The sequence below is a fragment of the Trachypithecus francoisi genome, unplaced genomic scaffold (assembly GCF_009764315.1).
Source record: "Trachypithecus francoisi isolate TF-2019V2 unplaced genomic scaffold, Tfra_2.0 Lachesis_group2, whole genome shotgun sequence".
In the NCBI taxonomy this organism is placed as follows: domain Eukaryota; kingdom Metazoa; phylum Chordata; class Mammalia; order Primates; family Cercopithecidae; genus Trachypithecus; species Trachypithecus francoisi.
In genome coordinates this window covers 1,447,363-1,469,550 of record NW_022681465.1, presented here as the reverse complement: position 1 = coordinate 1,469,550, position 22,188 = coordinate 1,447,363, and the positions used below count along the sequence as shown (strand labels likewise).

At 47.6% G+C, this 22,188-nt stretch overlaps 2 protein-coding genes across 2 annotated transcripts in view; both read left to right on the top strand.

The window, feature by feature from the left end:
- LOC117064660 (succinate dehydrogenase [ubiquinone] flavoprotein subunit, mitochondrial-like) overlaps window positions 1–22,188 on the top strand; it is a 30,601-nt gene that overhangs the window by 1,765 nt on the left and 6,648 nt on the right. The window contains 5 exon segments of the mRNA XM_033178650.1: window positions 117–260; window positions 572–736; window positions 2,535–2,683; window positions 8,150–8,336; window positions 11,506–11,613. Coding sequence (XP_033034541.1) covers window positions 144–260; window positions 572–736; window positions 2,535–2,683; window positions 8,150–8,336; window positions 11,506–11,613 — 726 coding nt within the window. The 5' untranslated portion in view covers window positions 117–143.
- Window positions 17,683–22,075, top strand: LOC117064709 (endogenous retrovirus group K member 7 Env polyprotein-like). The gene is made up of 2 exons (XM_033178732.1): window positions 17,683–19,747; window positions 20,063–22,075. The coding sequence occupies exons 1-2, from the start codon at window positions 19,114–19,116 to the stop codon at window positions 20,464–20,466; spliced, it is 1,038 nt and encodes a 345-aa protein (XP_033034623.1). The 5' UTR covers window positions 17,683–19,113; the 3' UTR covers window positions 20,467–22,075.

Below are 22,188 nucleotides of genomic sequence, written 5' to 3'. Positions count from 1 at the left end.
GGAGTCACCGCGTGAGGAGTTGGCTTTCTCTGGATCCCCCAGTGGGTGGATTTGGGCCTGGAAGACAAAGCTGGGGCTCCTGTGTGTGGCTTGTAAGGAGTGGTTGGTGTTTCCAGGGAGGAATCAACGCTGCTCTGGGGAACATGGAGGAGGACAACTAGAGGTGGCATTTGTACGACACCGTGAAGGGCTCCGACTGGCTGGGGGACCAGGATGCCATCCACTACATGACAGAGCAGGCTCCCACCGCCGTGGTTGAGGTGATGGGCGGGAGGCTCTGGGCGTGCTCGTGGTCTGTTTCTAGTCAAAAAGAGTCCTGGAAAGGATGTAAGCAATTGAGGCAGATGTGGCCGGCCGAAAGAATGGTGATGAGCAAAGCCCACAAGAGGAGTCTTTTTCCGTCACGAACTATGCATTACACGTAACAAGAAGACTTCTCTTTGATGTGTTGACATTTTCATAAAATAGGTTACTTTGGGTTTGCAGATTTGTGTTGTTCAGTATAGATGAGCTATGAATATCTTGACTCCTTTAAGGTAATAAGGTTTTTGTTTGTTTTTATTTTTCACAGCTGGAAAATTACGGCATGCCGTTTAGCAGAACTGAAGATGGGAAGATTTATCAGCGTGCATTTGGTGGACAGAGCCTCAAATTTGGAAAGGGCGGGCAGGCCCATCGGTGCTGCTGTGTGGCTGATCGGACCGGCCACTCACTATTGCACACCTTATATGGAAGGGTAAGGCTGCCCCGTGTCCACCTGAGACAGGACATGTAGTGCTGGGGCTTATGGTGACAGCGGGGAATGGGTTAGCGTGCCCAGTGAGTCCGCCAGAGATTATGTAAAAAGCAACAGAGAACAACGGTGTAGGACACATGCAGCGACTGTTGATGTGAAAGCACCAGGCATGTGCTGTGAGAAGCTGTCCCTAAGGCAATATGTTATTTCTTGTATCCATTTTGGAAAGTTGAACTGATAATCTTATATACCAGGTTTTTAACTTGGGGTATGTGACACTCAACATGTCAGAACCGAGCAAGCAGGCCAGGCACAGAGGAGGCCAAGGAGGAGGATCACTTGAGACCCGAAGTTTGAGACCAGCCTGGACAACATAGGGAGACCCTGTCTCTACAAAATGTTTAAAAATTAGGTGGGCATGGTGGTACATGCTTGTAATCCCAGTTAGGAGACTGAGGCAGGAGGATCACTTGAGACTAGGAGGTTGAGGCTACAGTGAGCCATGTTCACACCACTGCACTCCAGCCTGGGCAACAGGAGACCTGTCTCAAAAAAAGAAAAAAGTATTTTAAGGCTGTTTTACCACCTCTGAGTTCCTGAATGGGTTGGTTTTGTTTGTTTTGTTTTGTTTTGCTTTGTTTTTGAGATGGAGTGTCACTCTTGTCACGCAGGCTGGAGTGCAATGGCGCAATCTCTGCTCACTGCAACCTCAGCCACCTGGGTTCAAGCGATTCTCCTGCCTCAGCCTCCTGAGTAGCTGGGACTATAAGTGCACGCCGCCATGCCTGGCTAATTTTTTGTATTTTAGTAGAGACAGCGTTTCCCATGTTGCCCAGGCTGGTCCTGAACTCCTGAGCTCAGGCAGTCCACCCGCCTCAGCCTCCCAAAGTGCTGGGATTATAGGCATGAGCCACCACACCTGGCCATGGATTGTTTTAACATTAATTGTTATCACTGGACAAAGACTTGAGGTGACAATAGTTACTGGGTAATCAGGGTCAGCTTTGGCGTGGCCAAATAATACTCTGAACGGTATCAATTCAGAGTATTCAACATTCTGAACTTTATTGTTTTCTGATGAATGGGGACAGACCGTTAATTTGCAAGTTGTTACAACACCAGTGCCTTCTCTGTGGCTGAGTGCAGGGATGAGTGTGTGGTGGGAGGAGAAAGCAGCTCCGTCCGGAGCAGGAGCTATCATGTGGGGAGCTGGCCCAGGCTTACGAGGGCACCTCGCACCGGCTGAGGGAATAGCAGGTCCAGGCAGGCAGTGCTGTCCAGTGCTTACCTTTCTGCAGTGCTGGAATCTGCTTGTCTGCAACCGTCCGCTTTGGGAGCTGCCAGCCACATGTTGCTGTTGCTAATGTGGCAGGTGTAGCTGAAGAGCTGAACGTTTGATTTATTTTAATTAATTAAGTGGTTGTGTGTTGCCAGCAGCTCCCACCTGGGCTGTGACCCCATGGTCTGTGGACCTCACTCTGGCACCAAACTCTGAGCGGAGCTGCCTGTGGCCACCAGACAGTGTGGAGTGCCTCTTCGGGTTGTGTAGAAATAGGAAATGTGTCACCAAAATAGGAGCTGTTGCTGCTGTGTTCTCTAGTGCACCTGCCTTGTTTGTGCTGCTTGGTGTGGAATGCCTCTCGGGCTCTGACAGTGTCCTTGACTCTTTTGCTGATCTCCTTGGATTTACCTGGTCCATTTGGATCAGGTTCTTTCACCTATTCACACGAGCAAATACCATCTTAAAACCTCAAAGGTTGGCTTAACACTTCTTGCCCTTTTTTTCTCTTTCTTTTAGTCTCTGCGATATGATACCAGCTATTTTGTGGAGTATTTTGCCTTGGATCTCCTGATGGAGAACGGGGAGTGCCGTGGTGTCATCGCACTGTGCATTGAGGACGGGTCCATCCACCGCATAAGAGCAAAGAACACTGTTGTTGCCACAGGGTAGGTCTCTAATTTCTACTTATTTCATTTATAAAAATGAATAACTTTCATTTAGAGTTATTTCATTTTGTTTTAATGAAAATAAAAGTATTGTAGAATAACGATTCAGACACAGGCCTTGATATAACCTTGTGAGGGTGATGGCCTCTCCCAGCCATGGTTCCTCACCTGTAAAGGGTAAGGACGGGAGCACCTGCCTCAGGCGGTGAGAAAGCATGGCCCTCAGTAGACCGGAGTGGCTGCCATCAGGTTCACAGCTTACCTGTCCCGATTTTAGATGAGGAAACTGCGGCCCAAAGAGTCCCATGGGGTTTTCTGGCAAAATCCCTCTTGTTTTAGTGGGTACTGTGTTAATACTGATTCCTGGGATGGATAAGTCCTTTTTCTCCACGTAATGAAAATAAGTAACTTTAATTTTATACACTGTCAGTTACTTTAACCATTTTCAAAGTTAAAAAGTGTCAATACGGCCAAGGAAGAAATCAGCAAAACTACAGGTTGGGAAAAAATATTTTCCAAACCTTGTATCTAATAATATCTTAGTATCTAAAATAGAAAAAAAAAAAAAAAAAACTACTAAACCCTACTAAAAAACAACTCTACTAAAAATGGGCAAAGGACTTGAATAGATATTTTTCCAGAGGAGCCAAACAAATGGCCAATTGATGTATGAAAAAATGCTCAACATCACTAAGCACCAAAGCAATGCAAATTAAAAACCCCACTCTGGAGGTTCCTCAAAATTCACAGGACTACCATGTGCTCCAGCAACCCCATTTCTGGGTGTATATCCAAAGGGCATGAAATCAGAAGCTCAAAGAGACACCTGGACCCCCATGTTCATTGCAGCGTTGTTCACAGTACCCGAGATACGGAAACAACCTAAATACGTGTTGGTGTTTAATGAAAATGTGGTGTGTATACACAACTGAATATTACTCAGCTGTGAAAACGAAGGGAATCCTGTCATTTGTGACAGCATGGATGAACCCAAAGTCTTTTTTTTTTTTTTTTTTTTTTTTTTGAGACGGAGTCTTGCTCTGTCACCCAGGCTGGAGTGCTGTGGCCGTCTCTCAGCTCACTGCAAGCTCCACCTCCCGGGTTCGGGCCATTCTCCTGCCTCAGCCTCCAGAGTAGCTGGGACTACAGGCGCCGCCACCTCGCCCGGCTAGTTTTTTGTAGTTTTTAGTAGAGACGGGGTTTCACCGTGTTAGCCAGGATGGTCTCGATCTCCTGACCTCGTGATCCGCCCGTCTCGGCCTCCCAAAGTGCTGGGATTACAGGCTTGAGCCACCGCGCCCGGCCCCAAAGTCATTATGTTAAGTGAAACAAGCCAGGCACAGAATGACAGATACTGCATGTCACTTGTAAGTGGAATCTAAAAAAGTCAAAACTCATGGAAACAGAGTAGGACAGTGGTTGCCAGGGGCTGGGGGAATGCAGACTGCGGCGATGCTGATGAAAGGTGTGACTTCCTGTTACCAGGTGAGGTTCAGAAGGTCTAATATATAACATGGTGGCTATAGTGAATATTACACAGCACGGTGGCTAGAGTTAACATACAGCACGGTGGCTACAGTTAACATTATACAGCACGGTGGCTACAGTTAACATTATACAGCACGGTGGCTATAGTGAATTATACAGCACGGTGGCTATAGTGACTATTATACAGCACGGTGGCTATAGTGAATTATACAGCACGGTGGCTATAGTGACTGTTATACAGCACGGTGGCTATAGTGACTGTTATACAGCACGGTGGCTATAGTGACTGTTATACAGCACGGTGGCTGTAGTGACTGTTATACAGCACGGTGGCTGTAGTGACTGTTATACAGCACGGTGGCTGTAGTGACTGTTATACAGCACGGTGGCTGTAGTGACTGTTATACAGCACGGTGGCTGTAGTGACTGTTATACAGCACGGTGGCTGTAGTGACTGTTATACAGCACGGTGGCTGTAGTGACTGTTATACAGCACGGTGGCTGTAGTGAATTATACGGCACGGTGGCTATAGTGACTATTATACGGCACGGTGGCTATAGTGACTATTATACGGCACGGTGGCTGTAGTGACTATTATACGGCACGGTGGCTATAGTGACTATTATACGGCACGGTGGCTATAGTGACTATTATACGGCACGGTGGCTGTAGTGACTATTATACGGCACGGTGGCTGTAGTGACTATTATACAGCACGGTGGCTGTAGTGACTATTATACGGCACGGTGGCTGTAGTGACTATTATACGGCACGGTGGCTATAGTGAATTATACAGCACGGTGGCTATAGTGAATTATACAGCACGGTGGCTATAGTGAATTATACAGCACGGTGGCTATAGTGAATTATACAGCACGGTGGCTATAGTGACTATTATACAGCACGGTGGCTATAGTGACTATTATACAGCACGGTGGCAGTAGTGACTATTATACAGCACGATGGCTGTAGTGACTATTATACAGCACGATGGCTGTAGTGACTATTATACAGCACGGTGGCTGTAGTGACTATTATACAGCACGGTGGCTGTAGTGACTATTATACAGCACGGTGGCTATAGTGAATTATACAGCACGGTGGCTGTAGTGACTATTATACAGCACGGTGGCTATAGTGAATTATACAGCACGGTGGCTATAGTGACTATTATACAGCACGGTGGCTATAGTGAATTATACAGCACGGTGGCTGTAGTGACTATTATACAGCACGGTGGCTATAGTGAATTATACAGCACGGTGGCTGTAGTGACTATTATACAGCACGGTGGCTATAGTGACTATTATACAGCACGGTGGCTATAGTGACTATTATACAGCACGGTGGCTGTAGTGACTATTATACAGCACGGTGGCTGTAGTGACTATTATACAGCACGGTGGCTGTAGTGACTATTATACAGCACGGTGGCTGTAGTGACTATTATACAGCACGGTGGCTGTAGTGACTATTATACAGCACGGTGGCTGTAGTGACTATTATACAGCACGGTGGCTACAGTTAACATTATACAGCACGGTGGCTGTAGTGACTATTATACAGCACGGTGGCTGTAGTGACTATTATACAGCACGGTGGCTGTAGTGACTATTATACAGCACGGTGGCTGTAGTGAATTATACAGCACGGTGGCTGTAGTGACTATTATACAGCACGGTGGCTGTAGTGAATTATGCAGCACGGTGGCTGTAGTGACTATACACAGCACGGTGGCTGTAGTGACTATTACACAGCACGGTGGCTGTAGTGACTATTACACAGCACGGTGGCTGTAGTGACTATTACACAGCACGGTGGCTGTAGTGACTATTACACAGCACGGTGGCTGTAGTGACTATTACACAGCACGGTGGCTGTAGTGACTATTACACAGCACGGTGGCTGTAGTGACTATTACACAGCACGGTGGCTGTAGTGACTATTACACAGCACGGTGGCTGTAGTGACTATTACACAGCACGGTGGCTGTAGTGACTATTACACAGCACGGTGGCTGTAGTGACTATTACACAGCACGGTGGCTGTAGTGACTATTACACAGCACGGTGGCTGTAGTGACTATTATACAGCACGGTGGCTGTAGTGACTATTACACAGCACGGTGGCTGTAGTGACTATTATACAGCACGGTGGCTGTAGTGACTATTACACAGCACGGTGGCTGTAGTGACTATTACACAGCACGGTGGCTGTAGTGACTATTACACAGCACGGTGGCTGTAGTGACTATTACACAGCACGGTGGCTGTAGTGACTATTACACAGCACGGTGGCTGTAGTGACTATTACACAGCACGGTGGCTGTAGTGACTATTACACAGCACGGTGGCTGTAGTGACTATTACACAGCACGGTGGCTGTAGTGACTATTACACAGCACGGTGGCTGTAGTGACTATTACACAGCACGGTGGCTGTAGTGACTATTACACAGCACGGTGGCTGTAGTGACTATTACACAGCACGGTGGCTGTAGTGACTATTACACAGCACGGTGGCTGTAGTGAATTATACAGCACGGTGGCTGTAGTGACTATTACACAGCACGGTGGCTGTAGTGACTATTACACAGCACGGTGGCTATAGTGACTATTACACAGCACGGTGGCTGTAGTGACTTATACAGCACGGTGGCTGTAGTGACTTATACAGCACGGTGGCTGTAGTGACTATTACACAGCACGGTGGCTAGAGTGACTATTACACAGCACGGTGGCTGTAGTGACTGTTACACAGCACGGTGGCTGTAGTGACTGTTACACAGCACGGTGGCTGTAGTGACTGTTACACAGCACGGTGGCTGTAGTGACTGTACACAGCACGGTGGCTGTAGTGACTATACACAGCACGGTGGCTGTAGTGACTGTTACACAGCACGGTGGCTGTAGTGACTGTTACACAGCACGGTGGCTGTAGTGACTGTTACACAGCACGGTGGCTGTAGTGACTGTTACACAGCACGGTGGCTGTAGTGACTGTTACACAGCACGGTGGCTGTAGTGACTGTTACACAGCACGGTGGCTGTAGTGACTGTTACACAGCACGGTGGCTGTAGTGACTGTTATACAGCATGGTGGCTAGAGTTAACATTATACAGCGTGGGGGCTATAGTGAATATTATACGACACGGTGGCTAGAGTTAATATTATAACTTGAAATTTGCTAACAGAGTAGACCTTAAGCATCTGTATCTCCAAAAAATCCGTAATTATATGAAGTGATGGATGTGTATTAACTTGATTGTGTCATCAGTTCACAAAATATATCAAATCATCATATTGTACACCTTAAATATATACACTTTTGTTAAATCTGGGGGAAAAAAGCAAAATCCATAAAAATTTTAAAATTGTCATTATAAAAGTAGTATATGCTTATTGGGGAAATCTTTTGAACAGCACAAAGTTAAATACAAATAGGGCCAGGCACGCAGTGGCTCATGCCTGTAATCCCAGCACTTTGGGAGGCTGAAGTGAGAGGATCACTTGAGGTCAGGAGTTCGAGACCAGCCTGGCCAACATGGCGAAACCCCATCTCTACTAAAAATACAAAAATTAAATGAACGTGGTGGTGCACACCTGTAATCCCAGCTACTCGGGAGGCTGAGGCGGAAGAGTCACTTGAACCTGGGAGCCGGAGGTTGCCGTGAGCTGAGATTGTGCCACTGTACTCCAGCCTGGGCGACAGAGTTAGACCCTGTCTCAAAATAAATAAATAAAATACAAATGGAAGTCCCTTCTCCGATCCCAGGCTTCTATCCTACCTGCATAGGGTAGCAGCACCACTGGCGTGGCCCCCAGTGATGTGTGTGGGGTGTGCGTGAGTAGGGGGTTGTGTGCACAGACAGCACTGAGAAGACGGTGCCCGGGGGCTGCTGTGTCCATTCTGTGATCTCACCAGACAGGAGGTCCGGACGTGGGCCGCTGTCAGTCACTGCTGTCTGTTGTTTCCAGAGGCTACGGGCGCACCTACTTCAGCTGCACGTCTGCCCACACCAGCACCGGCGACGGCACGGCCATGATCACCAGGGCAGGCCTTCCCTGCCAGGACCTAGAGTTTGTTCAGTTCCACCCCACAGGTAGGGCAGGACGCCTTGCCCGGCAGGCGTTCAGCTCATGTGTGTCTTGTAAGCTGTACTTGTAAGTTGTAAGCAACTACTCATTGCTCCTCCATAGTTTTACGTAGTAACGTGGTTTTGAAGATCAGCTTTTTCAGCTCTCAGGTCCTAACTTCAATGTCATTTCCTTAAGGAGACTTTTCCCACACTCTTTTTCCCCAAGGCAGTTTGGGCCAGCATCTTACGCATTTCTGAAGAGCCCTAAACCCTGCCTTGGTGATGCTTATGCCAGCAGTAAAGCAGGGATTGAGGCCAGGCGCGGTGGCTCACACCTGTAATCCCAGCACTTTGGGAGGCCAAGGCGGCCAGATCACCTGAGGTCAGGAGTTCGAGACCAACCCGACCAACATGGTGAAACTTCATCTCTACTAAAAATACAAAAATCAGCATGGCATGGTGGCATGTACCTGTAATCCCAGCTACTTGGGAGGCTGAGGCAAGAAGAATGCTTGAATCTGGGAGGCAGAGGTTGCAGTGAGCCGAGATCGCACCACTGCACTCCAGCCTGGGCAACAGAGTAGACTCTGTCTCAAAAAAAAGGTAAAGCAGGGATTGTTCAGTGTCCCTCTTCGCAACGAGGTCGTCAGCTCCTCGGGCAGGCAGGTCTTCTCGTTAGCTGGGTGGCCCAGGCCCAGCACGCGGTAGGGTCTCCATCAGGGTTTACCGAGTGAGCATTCTGAGAGCTGGGACAATGCCATGGAACCCAGAAGCAGCACAGGCAGATTTCGGCTTTGTAGGAGAACATGGAGCTCCCGCGATGATGGGATGTAAAGTCAGGGCACAGCCGTGACAGAACCGCATGTGACGTTCGGACATTGGGGCTCAGCCCACACGACCACTGAGGGAGCTTGTTGTGGGGAAGATGCGCTCATCTCAGGGACGTCTGACGGTTGAGCTTACGAATGTGCAATTTGGAGACATTAACACAGAAATGACAGTTGAAGTCTTGAGTTTGGGGGAGGTTCTTCAGAATGAGTCAGAGAGAGAGACACACATATCTGCCTCTTGTTTGAGGTGACTCGTCCTGGACTTCTCTGAGTTGCTTTTCTGACCTGTGGACGATGGAGACCCCTGAAGTGGTGCTGAAGAACCAGACCTGTGCCTTCTCTTTCTCTGTCAATGTCAGCTTTCTGATCCCTGGAAGGGATGAAAATAAGAAATGAATTTGTTGTAGGTTTTTGTTTTTAATTTATTTAGTGACGGGGTCTTGCTCTGTTGCCCAGGCTGGAGTGCAGTGGTGTGGTCAGGTGCACGCCACCACACACCTCTGTCGCCCAGGCTGGAGTGCAGTGGTGTGGTCAGGTGCACACCACCACACATGGCTAATTTTTTAAAATGTTTTATAGGGACAGGGTCTCCCTGTGTTGCCCAGGATGGTCTTGAACTCCTGGCCTCAAGTAATCCTCCTGTCTCAGCCTCCCAAAGTGGTTACATGCATCTATACATGTGTTAAAGTTGATAGAACTGAGGCTGGGTGCAGTGGCTCACGCCTATAATCCCACCACTTTGAGAGGCTGAGGCAGGCAGATTGCTTGAGCTCAGGAGTTCAAGACCAGCTTAGGCAAGGTGATAAAGCCCTGTCTCTACAAAAAATACAAAAATTAGCTGGGCATGGTGGCTCACACCAGTGTAGTCCCAGCTACTTGGGAGGCTGAGGTGGGAGGATTGCTGGAGCCTGGAAGGCGGAGGTTGCAGTGAGCCGAGATCACACCACTGCACTCCAGCCTGAGCAACAGAGGGAGGAGACACTGTCTCAAAAAAAAGAAAAAAAAAATTGTGGAACTGTCCACTGAAAGAAAAAAGTCAGTTTTACTGAATGACCAATTTTTAAAGCATTATAATCAAAAGGAAAAGAAATAGCAGCAAGCCTGGAAGCATTTGAGCAGGACCTCAAGAGACCCACACCCTGGTCCCCGGGGGAGGCGGTGGGCCAGGCGGGGCCTGTTTGACTCCTGCATTTCATACCTCCTACCTTCTGCATGTATTACCTGTTGAAGAAAATATATATAATGTTATTTAAAAAACTTTAAAACTTTTTTGAAGACATCTTAGAAACACAAGAGTTGCAAATCTTGGCTGTGCACAGTGGCTCACACATGTGATCCCAGCACTTTGGGAGGCCGAGGCAGGTGGCTCCGCTGAGGTCAGGAGTTTGAGACCAGCCTGGCCAACATGGTGAAACCCCATCTCTACTGAAAATACAAAAATTAGCCAGGTATGATGGCATACTCCTGTAGTCCCAGCTACTCCGGAGGCTGAGGCAGGAGGATTGCTTGAACGAGGAGGTGGAGGTTGCAGTGAGCCAAGATGGTGCCAGTACACTCCAGCCTGGGCTACAGAGCAAAATTCCATCTCAAAAAAAAAAAATTGCAAATCTTGAAGTGTAAGTGAGAGCACACAAGAGTCCAAATCAGCAGGTGACTTTCAAGCACACAGCAGCCACCTTCCTTCCCCTGATGCAAAGGACAGTGGGGTGGCCGGCCCCTCAAGACCACCATCTGGAAGGTGTCCTTTTTTTCCCCTTATATACGCTTACTCCCCTTATATACACACATTTATATATACTTAATATGTATAAATTTGTATACTTTTTTTTTTTTTTTTTTTTTTTTAAGACAGCGTCTCACTCTGTTTTGCAGGCTGGAGTGCAGTGGCACGATCTCAACTCACTGCAACTTTCACCTTTCAGGTTCAAGCAGTTCTCATGCCTCAGCCTCCCGAGGAGCTGGGATTATAGGCGCGCGCCACCCTACCCAGGTAATTTTTGTGTTTTTAGTAGAAATGAGGTTTGCCACATTGGCCAGGCTGCACTTGAACTCCTGACCTCAAGTGATCCACCTATCTTGGCCTCCTAAAGTGCTGGGATTACAGGTGAGAGCTACCGCACCCGGCCTTCATTTAATTTTTTAATTTTAGAGATGATTTCTAGTTTATTCACTCTAAGATAAGTTAATGGATGTCTACTGTGTGGCAACAATTTTGCCTTTATGTATGTTCTTCAAAATTGGCCCCAACTCAACAGATGGCCTCAGATGTAGGGTGGGCTGGCAGTGTGTTAGCTGAGGAGACTTTCGCAGTTTCCAAGCTCCTTGCACGGCTATGCTACATACTTTTGTGCCATTCTAAATCCATTTGGTTTTTTAAAACGGTTTTGAGAAGTTAAATTCTAACTTTTGTTTTGTTTTGTTTTAGGAGATAAAGTCCCTCCAATTAAACCAAATGCTGGTCATGAATCTTGACAAATTGAGATTTGCTGACGGAAGCATAAGAACATCGGAACTTCGACTCAGCATGCAGAAGGTAAGAGCCTGGACTCGCTCTGGAGTGAGCAGGCTGGCTGCATACCTGGCCCTGCACTGGTTTTGTTTTTTTAAAAATAGATTTAGGGGGATGCAGGTGCAGTTTGTGTGGATGAACCGTGAGGTGGTGGAGTCTGGGCTTTTCATGTACCCGTCACCCAAGTCGTGTATGTTGTACCCAGCAGGTAATTGCTCATCCCCACCCCTCCCGCTTTTTGGAGCCCCCAGTCTCTGTTAGTCCACTCCGTGTGGCCATGTGTACTCACCATTCAGCTCCCACTTCCAAGTGAGAATGTGACACTTGATCTTGAGTCACTTCACTTAGGATAGTGACCTCCTGTTTCATCCACGTGGCTGCAGAAGACATGATTGCGTTATTTTTGTATGGCTGAGTATTTCACGGTGTTTATGTACCACATTTTCTTTGTCCGGTCATCACTGATGGGCACTTAGGTTGATTCTAGACTTTGCTATTGTGACTAGTGCTGCGATAAACATGCGAGGCTGCACCAGTGTCGAGGTAAACAGCAGTAGGACCTACTCCTCACCGTATCAAGAACATGAAAGAGACCAGGAGGCCTGAGCTACACAGAAGTGCACTTTTCCACATAGAAGGTCAGCAGGCTAGGGCAGAGTTAGTGACTGCTTGGCATCCAGGACGGCCTTCTCTGGTTCGCTCGTGTGTGCTTGGGCGTGCCCTCGTGCCCTGACCGTCGCTGGCTGTCGTGGATGAGTCACAGCATGGAGGAGAGGGAGCAGCAGGACTGCCGGAGAAGCTCAGTCCCCAGCAGGGCAGCTTTCTCTTCGCAGGTTTCCTGGAGTTCAACACAGTGCTGCTGCTTACATGTCAGGCCCACGTATTGATCATGTCATCATGCCTGGCTTCCAGCAGCTTGGAAATGTCTTTAAGCCGGGCCTGTTGCTGCCCCTGAATACACTCAGAAGCGAGGGAGAGTGGGCGGCAGGTGGAAACCGATCTCTGCGGCCTGTGCTGCTGGGAGTCGGTCCAGTAGGACCGTCTGTGACGATGGAAATGTTCCGAGTGTTTGCCGTCCAGTATGGCAGCCATTAGCCACAGAGGGCTGTGGAGAACTTGATATATAGTCAGTCTGAGAAACTGAATTCCTCTAATAACAAGGATTCTTGTCTATGAATGAGATCTCCTGTCTAGTATTTGCAAGAATTTCTGTGTATTTTCTAAAAAGAAGTCCACTGCTTTAGTGCTATTCTGAAAGGCATATGGTGTTAAGACACAAGAGAACAGGTTCCCTGCTGACATTTTCAGAGGCCTGTGCCCTTCAGTCTTCAAGTGAGGCTGGGCTTGAAGGAGGCTTTGTGGAACGGTGAGAAGAACAGTGTGACTAAGGCACAGAAGGCTGAGTGATGCCTTGCAGTACTTTTGTAGGGTTGGAGGCCAGCTGTGAGAGAAGGAACCATTGCATTAGAGAGTGGGAACATGCCTTAAGATATAGAAATGGCAAATCCGTGAGACAGTTTGAAGTGAGAATAATAGAAGCATTCTCACCAAACAAGGTGTGTCTTGGTGCCTGCTGTGTTGCAGGCTCCGTGAGATGCTGGAGTCAGCACTGAACAAACAGAGCTTCTTGTGCTCGTGGAAATGCGTTTCGTTGGGGGAAGAGATTTTTCTGCTGACTCTGGCTATTAATAGTAAGAATCAAAAAAAGAAATGAGGTAAATTGTTGGGAACAGGCCCCCAAATCTGGCCATAAACTGGCCCCCAAACTGGCCATAAACAAAATCTCTGCAGCACTGTGACGTGCTCGTGATGGCCATGATGCCCACGCTGGAAGGCTGTCAGTTTACTGGAATGAGGGCAAGGAACACCTGGCCCACCCAGGGCGGAAAACCACTTAAGGGTTTCTTAAACCACAAACAGTAGCATGAGTGATCTGTGCTTAAGGACATGTTCCTGCTGCAGATAACTAGCCAGAGCCCATCCCTTTGTTTCCCATAAGGGATACTTTTAGTAAATCTTATGACTGGCTTGTTGTCAGTAAATATGTGGGTAAACCTCTGTTCGAGGCTCTCAGCTCTGAAGGCTGTGAGACCCCTGATTTCCCACCCCACGCGCTATAGTTCTGTGTGTGTGTCTTTAATTCCTCTAGCGCTGCTGGGTTAGGGTCTCCACGACCGAGGTGGTCTCGGCAAGCGGCTCCCATGTGTGGGGTTCAGACCCAGGTCAAAGGGTCACCGGAGTGACGGAGAACATGCAACTAAGCTGGAGGACGCCCGAGTACTCTTAAGCCATCCCCATGGTGAGTAAGAAGGGGAGCTTGGAAGCATCATGGTAACAATGGGACAAAGGTGGGCTCTGGGTCGTTCCCTTGGAACCTTTTCATGCTAATAATAAGGGGGAAGGAGAGTATAACGAAGTAACAGAAGAAGTAACAGAGCAGGCTTGTTTGCCAGCTAAAGCTAAAGTGGCAAAGGAGGGAGAGGTTCATCCCTACCCTTCTGTACCCCCTCTTTATTTTGAAGAAAAAGAGTGACCTGACCCTCCAGATCTTTATTTTCCGGAGGACACTGGGCGAAAAGTAGTTGCTCCAGCGACTGACTGAGCAGTGCCTCGAGCGACCGCTCTCAGTTCTATTCAGCCAGGAATTCAGCAAGTTAGAAGAGAGGGTGATATAGAATCTTGTCAGTTCCCTGTTAGAATACACCCCACAGATCAACAGGGAAATATTTTAGCTACATTTGAGCCTTTCCCTTTAAATTACTTAAAGAGTCTAAACAGGCTGTCAATTAACGTGGACCAGGTTCTCCTTTTGTAACTGGACTGTTAAAGAATGTTGCTGTTTCCAGTCGGATGATTCCTACTGACTGGGACGCTCTTACTCAAGCTTGTCTAACTCCTGCTCAGTTCTTACGATTTAAAACTTGGTGGGCAGATGAAGTTTCCATTCAGGCTGCTTGCAACGCCCAGGCCCAACCTCAAATTAATATAACTGCAGACCAACTTTTAGGGGTCGCGGCTGGGCTGGTTTAGATGCACAAGTGGTCACGGCAGGATGATGCCACAGAGCCGCTTAGAGGAGTGTGCATTAGAGCTTGGGAAAAAATCCCTTGAGGTGGAGAACAGTACCCTTCCTTTAGTGCGGTAAAACAGGGACCAAAAGAACCGTATGCAGATTTTATAGCTTGGTTACAGGAGTCTCTTAAAAAGGTGATTGCAGTTTTGGCTGCTCAGCGTATAGTTTTGCGGTTATTAGCTTTTGACAATGCTAATCCCGGCTGCCAGGCTGCTCTACGACCTATTAGAGAGAAAGCACACTTAGTTGGTTATATCAAGGCCTATGATGGTATGGGAGGTAATATGCATAAAGCTACATTGTTGGCACAGGCAGTGGCGGGACTGAGAGTGGATAAAGGAAATCCTCTGTTCCCTGGAGCTTGTTTTAACTGTGGGAAGCATGGTCATACTAAACAAGAAAGTAGAAAAAAGCAGTGAGTCAGGCTGCCAAATAGGGGAAAAAAGAAAACTACAGAGCCAGAAATATGTCCAAAATGTAAAAAGGAAAACATTGGGCTAATCACTGTCACTCTAAGTTTGATAAAGATGGAAACCCAATTTCGGGAAATGCCATGAGGGGCCCGTCCTGGGCTCCGTTCCAAACCAGGGCATTTCCAGCTCAGGCCACTCCTTCACCCCTGTACAATGTCTGTCCCCCACCACAGCCGGTAGTGCTGCAGTAGATTTATGCTGCGCAATAGCTGTGAGTCTTCTGCCTGGGGAGCCCCTGCAAAAGGTACCAACAGGAGTCTGTGGATGCTTGCCAGTGGGGATGATAGGATTATTTTTAGGAAGATTTAGTTTAAATTTAAAAGGGGTACAAATACATGCAGGAGTCATTGATTCAGATTACAATGGGGAAATTCAAATTATTATATCTACTTCTGTTCCCTGGAAAGCGGCACCAGGAGAGCGCATAGCACAGCTCCTGACTGTGCCATATGTGGGAATGGGGAAAAGTGAAACTAAATGAACAGGAGGATTTGGAAGCACAAACAAACAAGGCAGAGCAGCTTATTAGGTGAATCCAATTACTGATAAACGTCCTACCTGTGAAATAACTATTCAGGGAAAGAAATTTAAAGGTTTGGTAGATACAGGAGCAGACATTTCAGTCATTTATCTACAGCACTGGCCATCCGTGTGGCCAATTCAGCCTGCTCACTGTAACATAGTTGGAGTTGGTAAAGCGCCTGAAGTATATCAAAGTAGTTGTGTTTTACATTGTGAAGGGCCCAGGGTCTAATTCCAGAACAATTATATAGCCCTCAAAGTCAGCATGTGATGCATGAAATGGGGTATGTCTGTGGTATGGGACTAGAAAAAAATTTCCAAGCTTTGAAAGAACCGCTTGCAGCGGAAAGACAAAGTTCCTGCCAAGGTTTAGGTGTCATTTTTGATGGCGGCCATTGTTAAGCCACTAGAACCTATACCTTTGAAATGGTTAACAGAGAAGCCAGTTTGGATAGAACAATGGCCGCTAAGTAAAGAGAAACTGGAGGCTTTAGAGGACTTAGTTAATGAACAATTAGAAAAGGAACACATAGCTCCAACATTTTCCCCTTGTAATTCTCCAGTTTTTGTAATTAAGAAAAAAATCGGGTAAATGTAGAATGTTAACTGACTTAAGATCCATTAATTCAGTTATACAACCTATGGGGACATGACAGCCAGGATTGCCTTCTCCTGCTATGATTCCGAAAAATTGGCCTTTAATAGTCATAGATTTATTAAAAGACTGTTTCTTTACTATCCCCTTAGCTGAGCAAGACTGTGAATGGTTTCCATTTACAATTCCTGCAGTAAACAACCTGCAGCCTGCTAAGCGTTTTCATTGGAAAGTGTTGCCACAAGTCAGGTTAAACAGTCCAACAATTTGCCAGACATATGTAGGGCAAGCAATTGAACCTACTCCTAAAACATTTTCACAGTGTTACATTATTCATTGTATGGACGATATACTTTGTGCTTCCCCCACTTGAGAACTATTACTCCAATGTTATGATCACTTGCAAAATTCAGTTTCTGGGGCTGGTTTAATTACAGCTCCTGACAAAATTCAGATTACTACTACTTACTCCTACTTGGGGACCTTAGTAAATGACACTACCATTGTGCCACAGAAAGTAGCCATACGTAGGGATCAACTGAAAACATTAAATGACTTTCAAAAATTACTAGGGGACATTAACAGGATACGACCTGCTGTAGGCATTCCTGCCTATGCCATGAGTAGTCTATTTTTTATCCTTAGAGGAGATCCTAGTCGCAATAGCCCTCGGCAATTAACGAAGGAAGCTGAGGCAGAGCTGCAGCTAATTGAAAAGCAAGGCCATAAAGCTCAAATAAATAGAATAGATCCAGAGAAGAGTCTAGATTTGCTCATTTCTCCAACTCGCGCTCACCTGCTGATGTTAGTGTCCAAGAGCAAGATCTTGTAGAGCAGCTTTCCCCCGCACCCCAATCCACGGCATAGAGCGGCTTTCCCCCCCGGCGTAGAGCGGCTTTCCCCCCGCGTCCCGATCCACGGCGTAGAGCGGCTTTCCCCCCGCGTCCCGATCCACGGCGTAGAGCGGCTTTCCCCCCGCGTCCCGATCCACGGCGTAGAGCGGCTTTCCCCCCGCGTCCCGATCCACGGCGTAGAGCGGCTTTCCCCCAGCGTCCCGATCCACGGCGTAGAGCGGCTTTCCCCCCGCGTCCCGATCCACGGCGTAGAGCGGCTTTCCACAGCGTCCCGATCCACGGCGTAGAGCGGCTTTCCCCCCGCGTCCCGATCCACGGCGTAGAGCGGCTTTCCCCCCGCGTCCCGATCCACGGCGTTAGAGCGGCTTTCCCCCCGCGTCCCGATCCACGGCGTAGAGCGGCTTTCCCCCCGCGTCCCGATCCACGGCGTAGAGCGGCTTTCCCCCCGCGTCCCGATCCACGGCGTAGAGCGGCTTTCCCCCCGCGTCCCGATCCACGGCGTAGAGCGGCTTCCCCCCGCGTCCCGATCCACGGCGTAGAGCGGCTTTCCCCCCGCGTCCCGATCCACGGCGTAGAGCGGCTTTCCCACAGCGTCCCGATCCACGGCGTAGAGCGGCTTTCCCCCCGCGTCCCGATCCACGGCGTAGAGCGGCTTTCCCCCCGCGTCCCGATCCACGGCGTAGAGCGGCTTTCCCCCCGCGTCCCGATCCACGGCGTAGAGCGGCTTTCCCCCCGCGTCCCGATCCACGGCGTAGAGTGGCTTTCCCTCCACATCCTAATTCACAGACTCTGACCCCTCATTTGGATCAAATCGCTACTATGATAGGAAATGAGAGAACTCGGATTGTTAAATTACATGTATATGATCCTGGAAAAATTATTATCCCTCTCATGAAGGCACAAATACAGCAAGATTTTACAAACAGTCTTACTTGGCAAACCCATTTAGCTGACTTTGTGGGTATTCTCGATAATCATTTTCCTAAGATGAAACTTTCAATTTTTGAAATTAACTAATTGGATTCTCCGTAAAATAACTAAATTTAAACCAATTGAAGGTGCTGAGAATGTTTTTACAGATGAGTCTAGTAATGGTAAAGCTTCTTATTCTGGCTCGAAAGGTAAAGTTTTCCAGATGCCCTATACTTCAGCTCAAAAAGAGGAGCTTGTATCTGTAATTGAGGTAGTGACTGTTAATATGCCTATTAATGTGATTTCTGATTCTTCATATGTGGTTCATTCCACACAGTTAATTGAAAATGCTCAGTTACGATTTCACACAGATGAACAACTGATGACTTTATCCAGTTGCAAACGGCAGTTAGGAGTAGAGCGCACCCTTTTTACATCACTCACAGTAGGGCTCATACACCTCTTCCAGGACCTTTGACTGCAGGGAATCAAATGGCCAATCGCCTAGTTGCTACTGCAATATCTAATGCCAGACACTTTCACAATTTAACCCATGTCAATGCCTCTGGTCTCAAACGCAGATACAGCATTACCCAGAAAGACGCTAAAGCTATTATCCAGCGATGCCCAACTTGATAAATGGTACCTTCCTCATCTTTTACAGGAGCAGTTAATTCTCAAGGATTGGAACCCAATTCTCAAGCTCTAGCTACATTTTTCTCTACATGGAATATTAAACACGTCACTGGTATCCCATGTAATTCTCAAGGACGAGCCATAGCGGAAAGAATGAATCTCTCCCTGAAACAGCAGTTGCAAAAGCAGAGGGTGGAAACAGGGACCACGGGACACCCCATATGCAGCTGAATCACGTTATTACCTTTAATGTTTCGAGCCCAAAGGCCGGATGTCGTCAGCAGCTGAGCAGCATCTACAGAAACCCGCCGCAAAGACGGAAGCAGAGCGACTGGTTTGCTGGAGAGACCTGATAACAAAAAGTTGGGAAATAGGTAAAATAGTAACTTGGGGTCGAGGTTATGCTTCTGTTTCTCCAGGACTGAACCATCAAGACACTTGAAACCTTATCATGAGCCGATGCTGAGGAGGAGATTCTGGGAGGATCCGGAGGACCCCCTGGTTGCGGCCATGTGGAGACTGACACTGAGGAGGACCCCAACTGTCACGAGCAACGCCTCCTGTCAAACAGCCACCACCTCGGGACAGATCAAGAAGCCGTCACAGATGGCGGAAGAAACCCTGAGGAAAGCGGGACAGCCGGTCCCAATGAGTGATTTAATGGTAGCTGTGGTAGCAGTGATCACCACTGCTGTGAGTGTCCTTCCGCCAGGGCTGACACAGGGAACAGTTGTGCTTATTGGGCATATTTATCCATCTTGGCTGGCAGTAGTGCCTGGACGTAATCACTCTATGACACAGTTACACATGCTTAGTAAATCTCCTGTGATTGGGGCATACCACCCTCAAAAACCTATTTGTAAACAGGATTGGACCCGCTCAGAGAAAATGAACGTGCTTATTTGGGAAGATTGCTTTGCAGAACAGGCAGAGGCGCTTCACAGCGACTCCTATGGAATCATTATTGATCAGTCCCCTAAGGGGATGTGTGGCTTGAATTTTCCCTCTCGGTCTGCGTGCCGTGGCCACACGATGTTCAGCTGGTCTGAACAAAACAGTCAGGTGGTAGAAATGGTAAGAAATACGGCAAGAGGCCGGGCGCGGTGGCTCAAGCCTGTAATCCCAGCACTTTGGGAGGCCGAGACGGGCGGATCACGAGGTCAGGAGATCGAGACCATCCTGGCTAACACGGTGAAACCCCGTCTCTACTAAAAAAAATACAAAAAGCTAGCCGGGCGAGGTGGCGGGCGTCTGTAGTCCCAGCTACTCGGGAGGCTGAAGCAGGAGAATGGCGTAAACCCGGAAGGCGGAGCGTGCAGTGAGCTGAGATCCGGCCACAGCACTCCAGCCTGGGCGATAGAGCCAGACTCCGCCTCAAAAAAAAAAAAAAAAAAAAATACGGCAAGAGCTCCTATTATCTGGAACCATAGCGATGTAGTGGCACCTCAGCCTCCAATGATATGGCCCACTGTAGGAGCTAAACATAAGGATTTGTGGAAACTATTAATAGCTTTTAATAAGATCAGAATTGGGGAAAGAATAGAAAAGCATCTAGAAGGACACTCTACAAACTTGTCTTTGGATGTTGCAAAATTAAAAGCACAAATAGTTGAAGCATCCCACGCACACCTGACCTTAATGCCAGGAACTGGAGTGCTTGAAGGAGCTGCAGACAGGTTAGCAGCTAGTAACCCGTTAAAATGGATAAAAACACTTGGAGGCTCTGTGATTTCAGTGTTGATTGTGCTTTTCATCTGTGCTGTTGTGCTTTTCATCTGTGCTGTTTGTATAGTCTGCAGTTGCAGATCCTGACGCCTGTGAGAAGTAGCTCACCGTGACAGAGCTAGCTGCCTTTGCTTTTATCACTTTGCAAAACAAAGGGGGACTTGTTGGGAACAGGCCCCCCAGTGTGGCCATAAACTGGCCTCCAAACTGGCCATAAACAAAATCCCTGCAGTGCTGTGACACGCTCGTGATGGCCATGACACCCATGCTGGAAGGTTGTCGGTTTACCAGAATCAGGGCAAGGAACACCTGGCCCACCCAGAGCGGAAAACCGCTTAAGGGGTTCTTAAACCACAAACAATAGCGAGTGATCTGTGCCTTAAGGACATGTTCCTGCTGCAGATAACTACCCAGAGCCCATCCCTTTGTTTCCTGTAAGGAGTACTTTTAGTAAATCTTATGACTGGCTTGTTATCAATAAATATGTGGGTAAATCTCTGTTGGAGGCTCTTAGCTCTGAAGGCTGTGAGACCCCTGATTTCCCACCCCACACGCTATTTTCTGTGTGTGTGTCTTTAATTCCTCTAGCGCTGCTGGGTTAGGGTCTCCACAACCGGGTTGGTCTCAGCAGTAAATATTGAAAAGGAATAGATAAAATTGCTATTATTTACAGACATAATTTCCAAAAAATTCCCAGAGAATAAACTGAAAAACTAACAGAAACAAAACAAGAATGCAGTAAGGTGTCTGGATAAGAGATTTGTATCTAAAAATCAGTAGCTTTGCAATGTGCAAGCAGTAATCTGCTCAGACATCAGTAAATACCTTGTTCACATTTCAAACAAAAAATGTAAAATGTTTTGAAATAATGTAACCAGAAATACAGGAAAGGATATGAAAATGTGGCTGCTAAAGGACATGAAAGAATGTAATACTAGATTCTGAGATGCAACTTTTTTCATTTGTTCTTCCTGAAAAACCATTAGGTTGATGTGCATTACAGTGTCATGATTATGTATGAGTCCAAGGAAAATCAGATGAAATGTCCAAATTAAACCATGAAGCTGCATTGGTAGAGGAAGAGACAATTAGGGTCAGTGGAGCAAAGCAGAGTTAGAGGGAGAAGCAAGGAGGAGGAAAGATCACGGAGGTTTTGCCTCTCTGTCCCACAGGGAGCAAAAGCTGGCGCCCGATTCCCAGCACACCTACAGGAAACTTCAGGTCCACTGCGTGGCACGTTTCTCGCCACAGTAAAACTAGGAAGGAAGTCAGTGTACAAGAAGCTTCTACAAAATAGGCAGAAGGCAGTAGCCAGATGGGCCAAGGGCCCCAGCCACCCACGCCCCTCCCTCTCACTCAAGACCTTCGGCTCCAACCCCACCATCACCAGGACTCTGCTCAGCTCCTCCTAGTGTGTGTCACCACAGGGCTGCTGGCTTGTGTCACGTTCACCACCAGACCCCACGTCAGGAGTCCCGCCAGGGGTGTGGGGAGGCAGCACTGCCTGGTTGACTGTGGAGCCATACGGAACATGGTGCCTCACAGGCAGTCTGCTTGGAGTCCTGGACCCTGGCTGTAGCCCACTGGAAAGGATGTGTCTGGGTCTAAGATGTGTATGTAATAGAAACATTTATTCAGAAGCTTTAGTCAAAACTTCATTTTTAAGTTCAGAGTAATAAACTCATAGTCTGAATTTCCTAATTTTTCTGCTTAATTTAGGTAACTTTCAACTGAAATGCAAAACAACAGTTAAGTCTAAAAGTTAAGCAGTTCTTGGTGTGGCTACTTGTATGGATTAAAAGTTTACAA

Coding starts and splice junctions, on each gene's coding strand:
- LOC117064709 (XM_033178732.1), top strand. CDS start 19,114: ATGCTGAGGAGGAGATTCTGGGAGGATCCGGAGGACCCCCTGGTTGCG. Junction 19,748..20,062: donor GGTAAGAAATACGGCAAGAG/GCCGGGCGCGGT, acceptor ATACGGCAAGAG/CTCCTATTATCTGGAACCAT.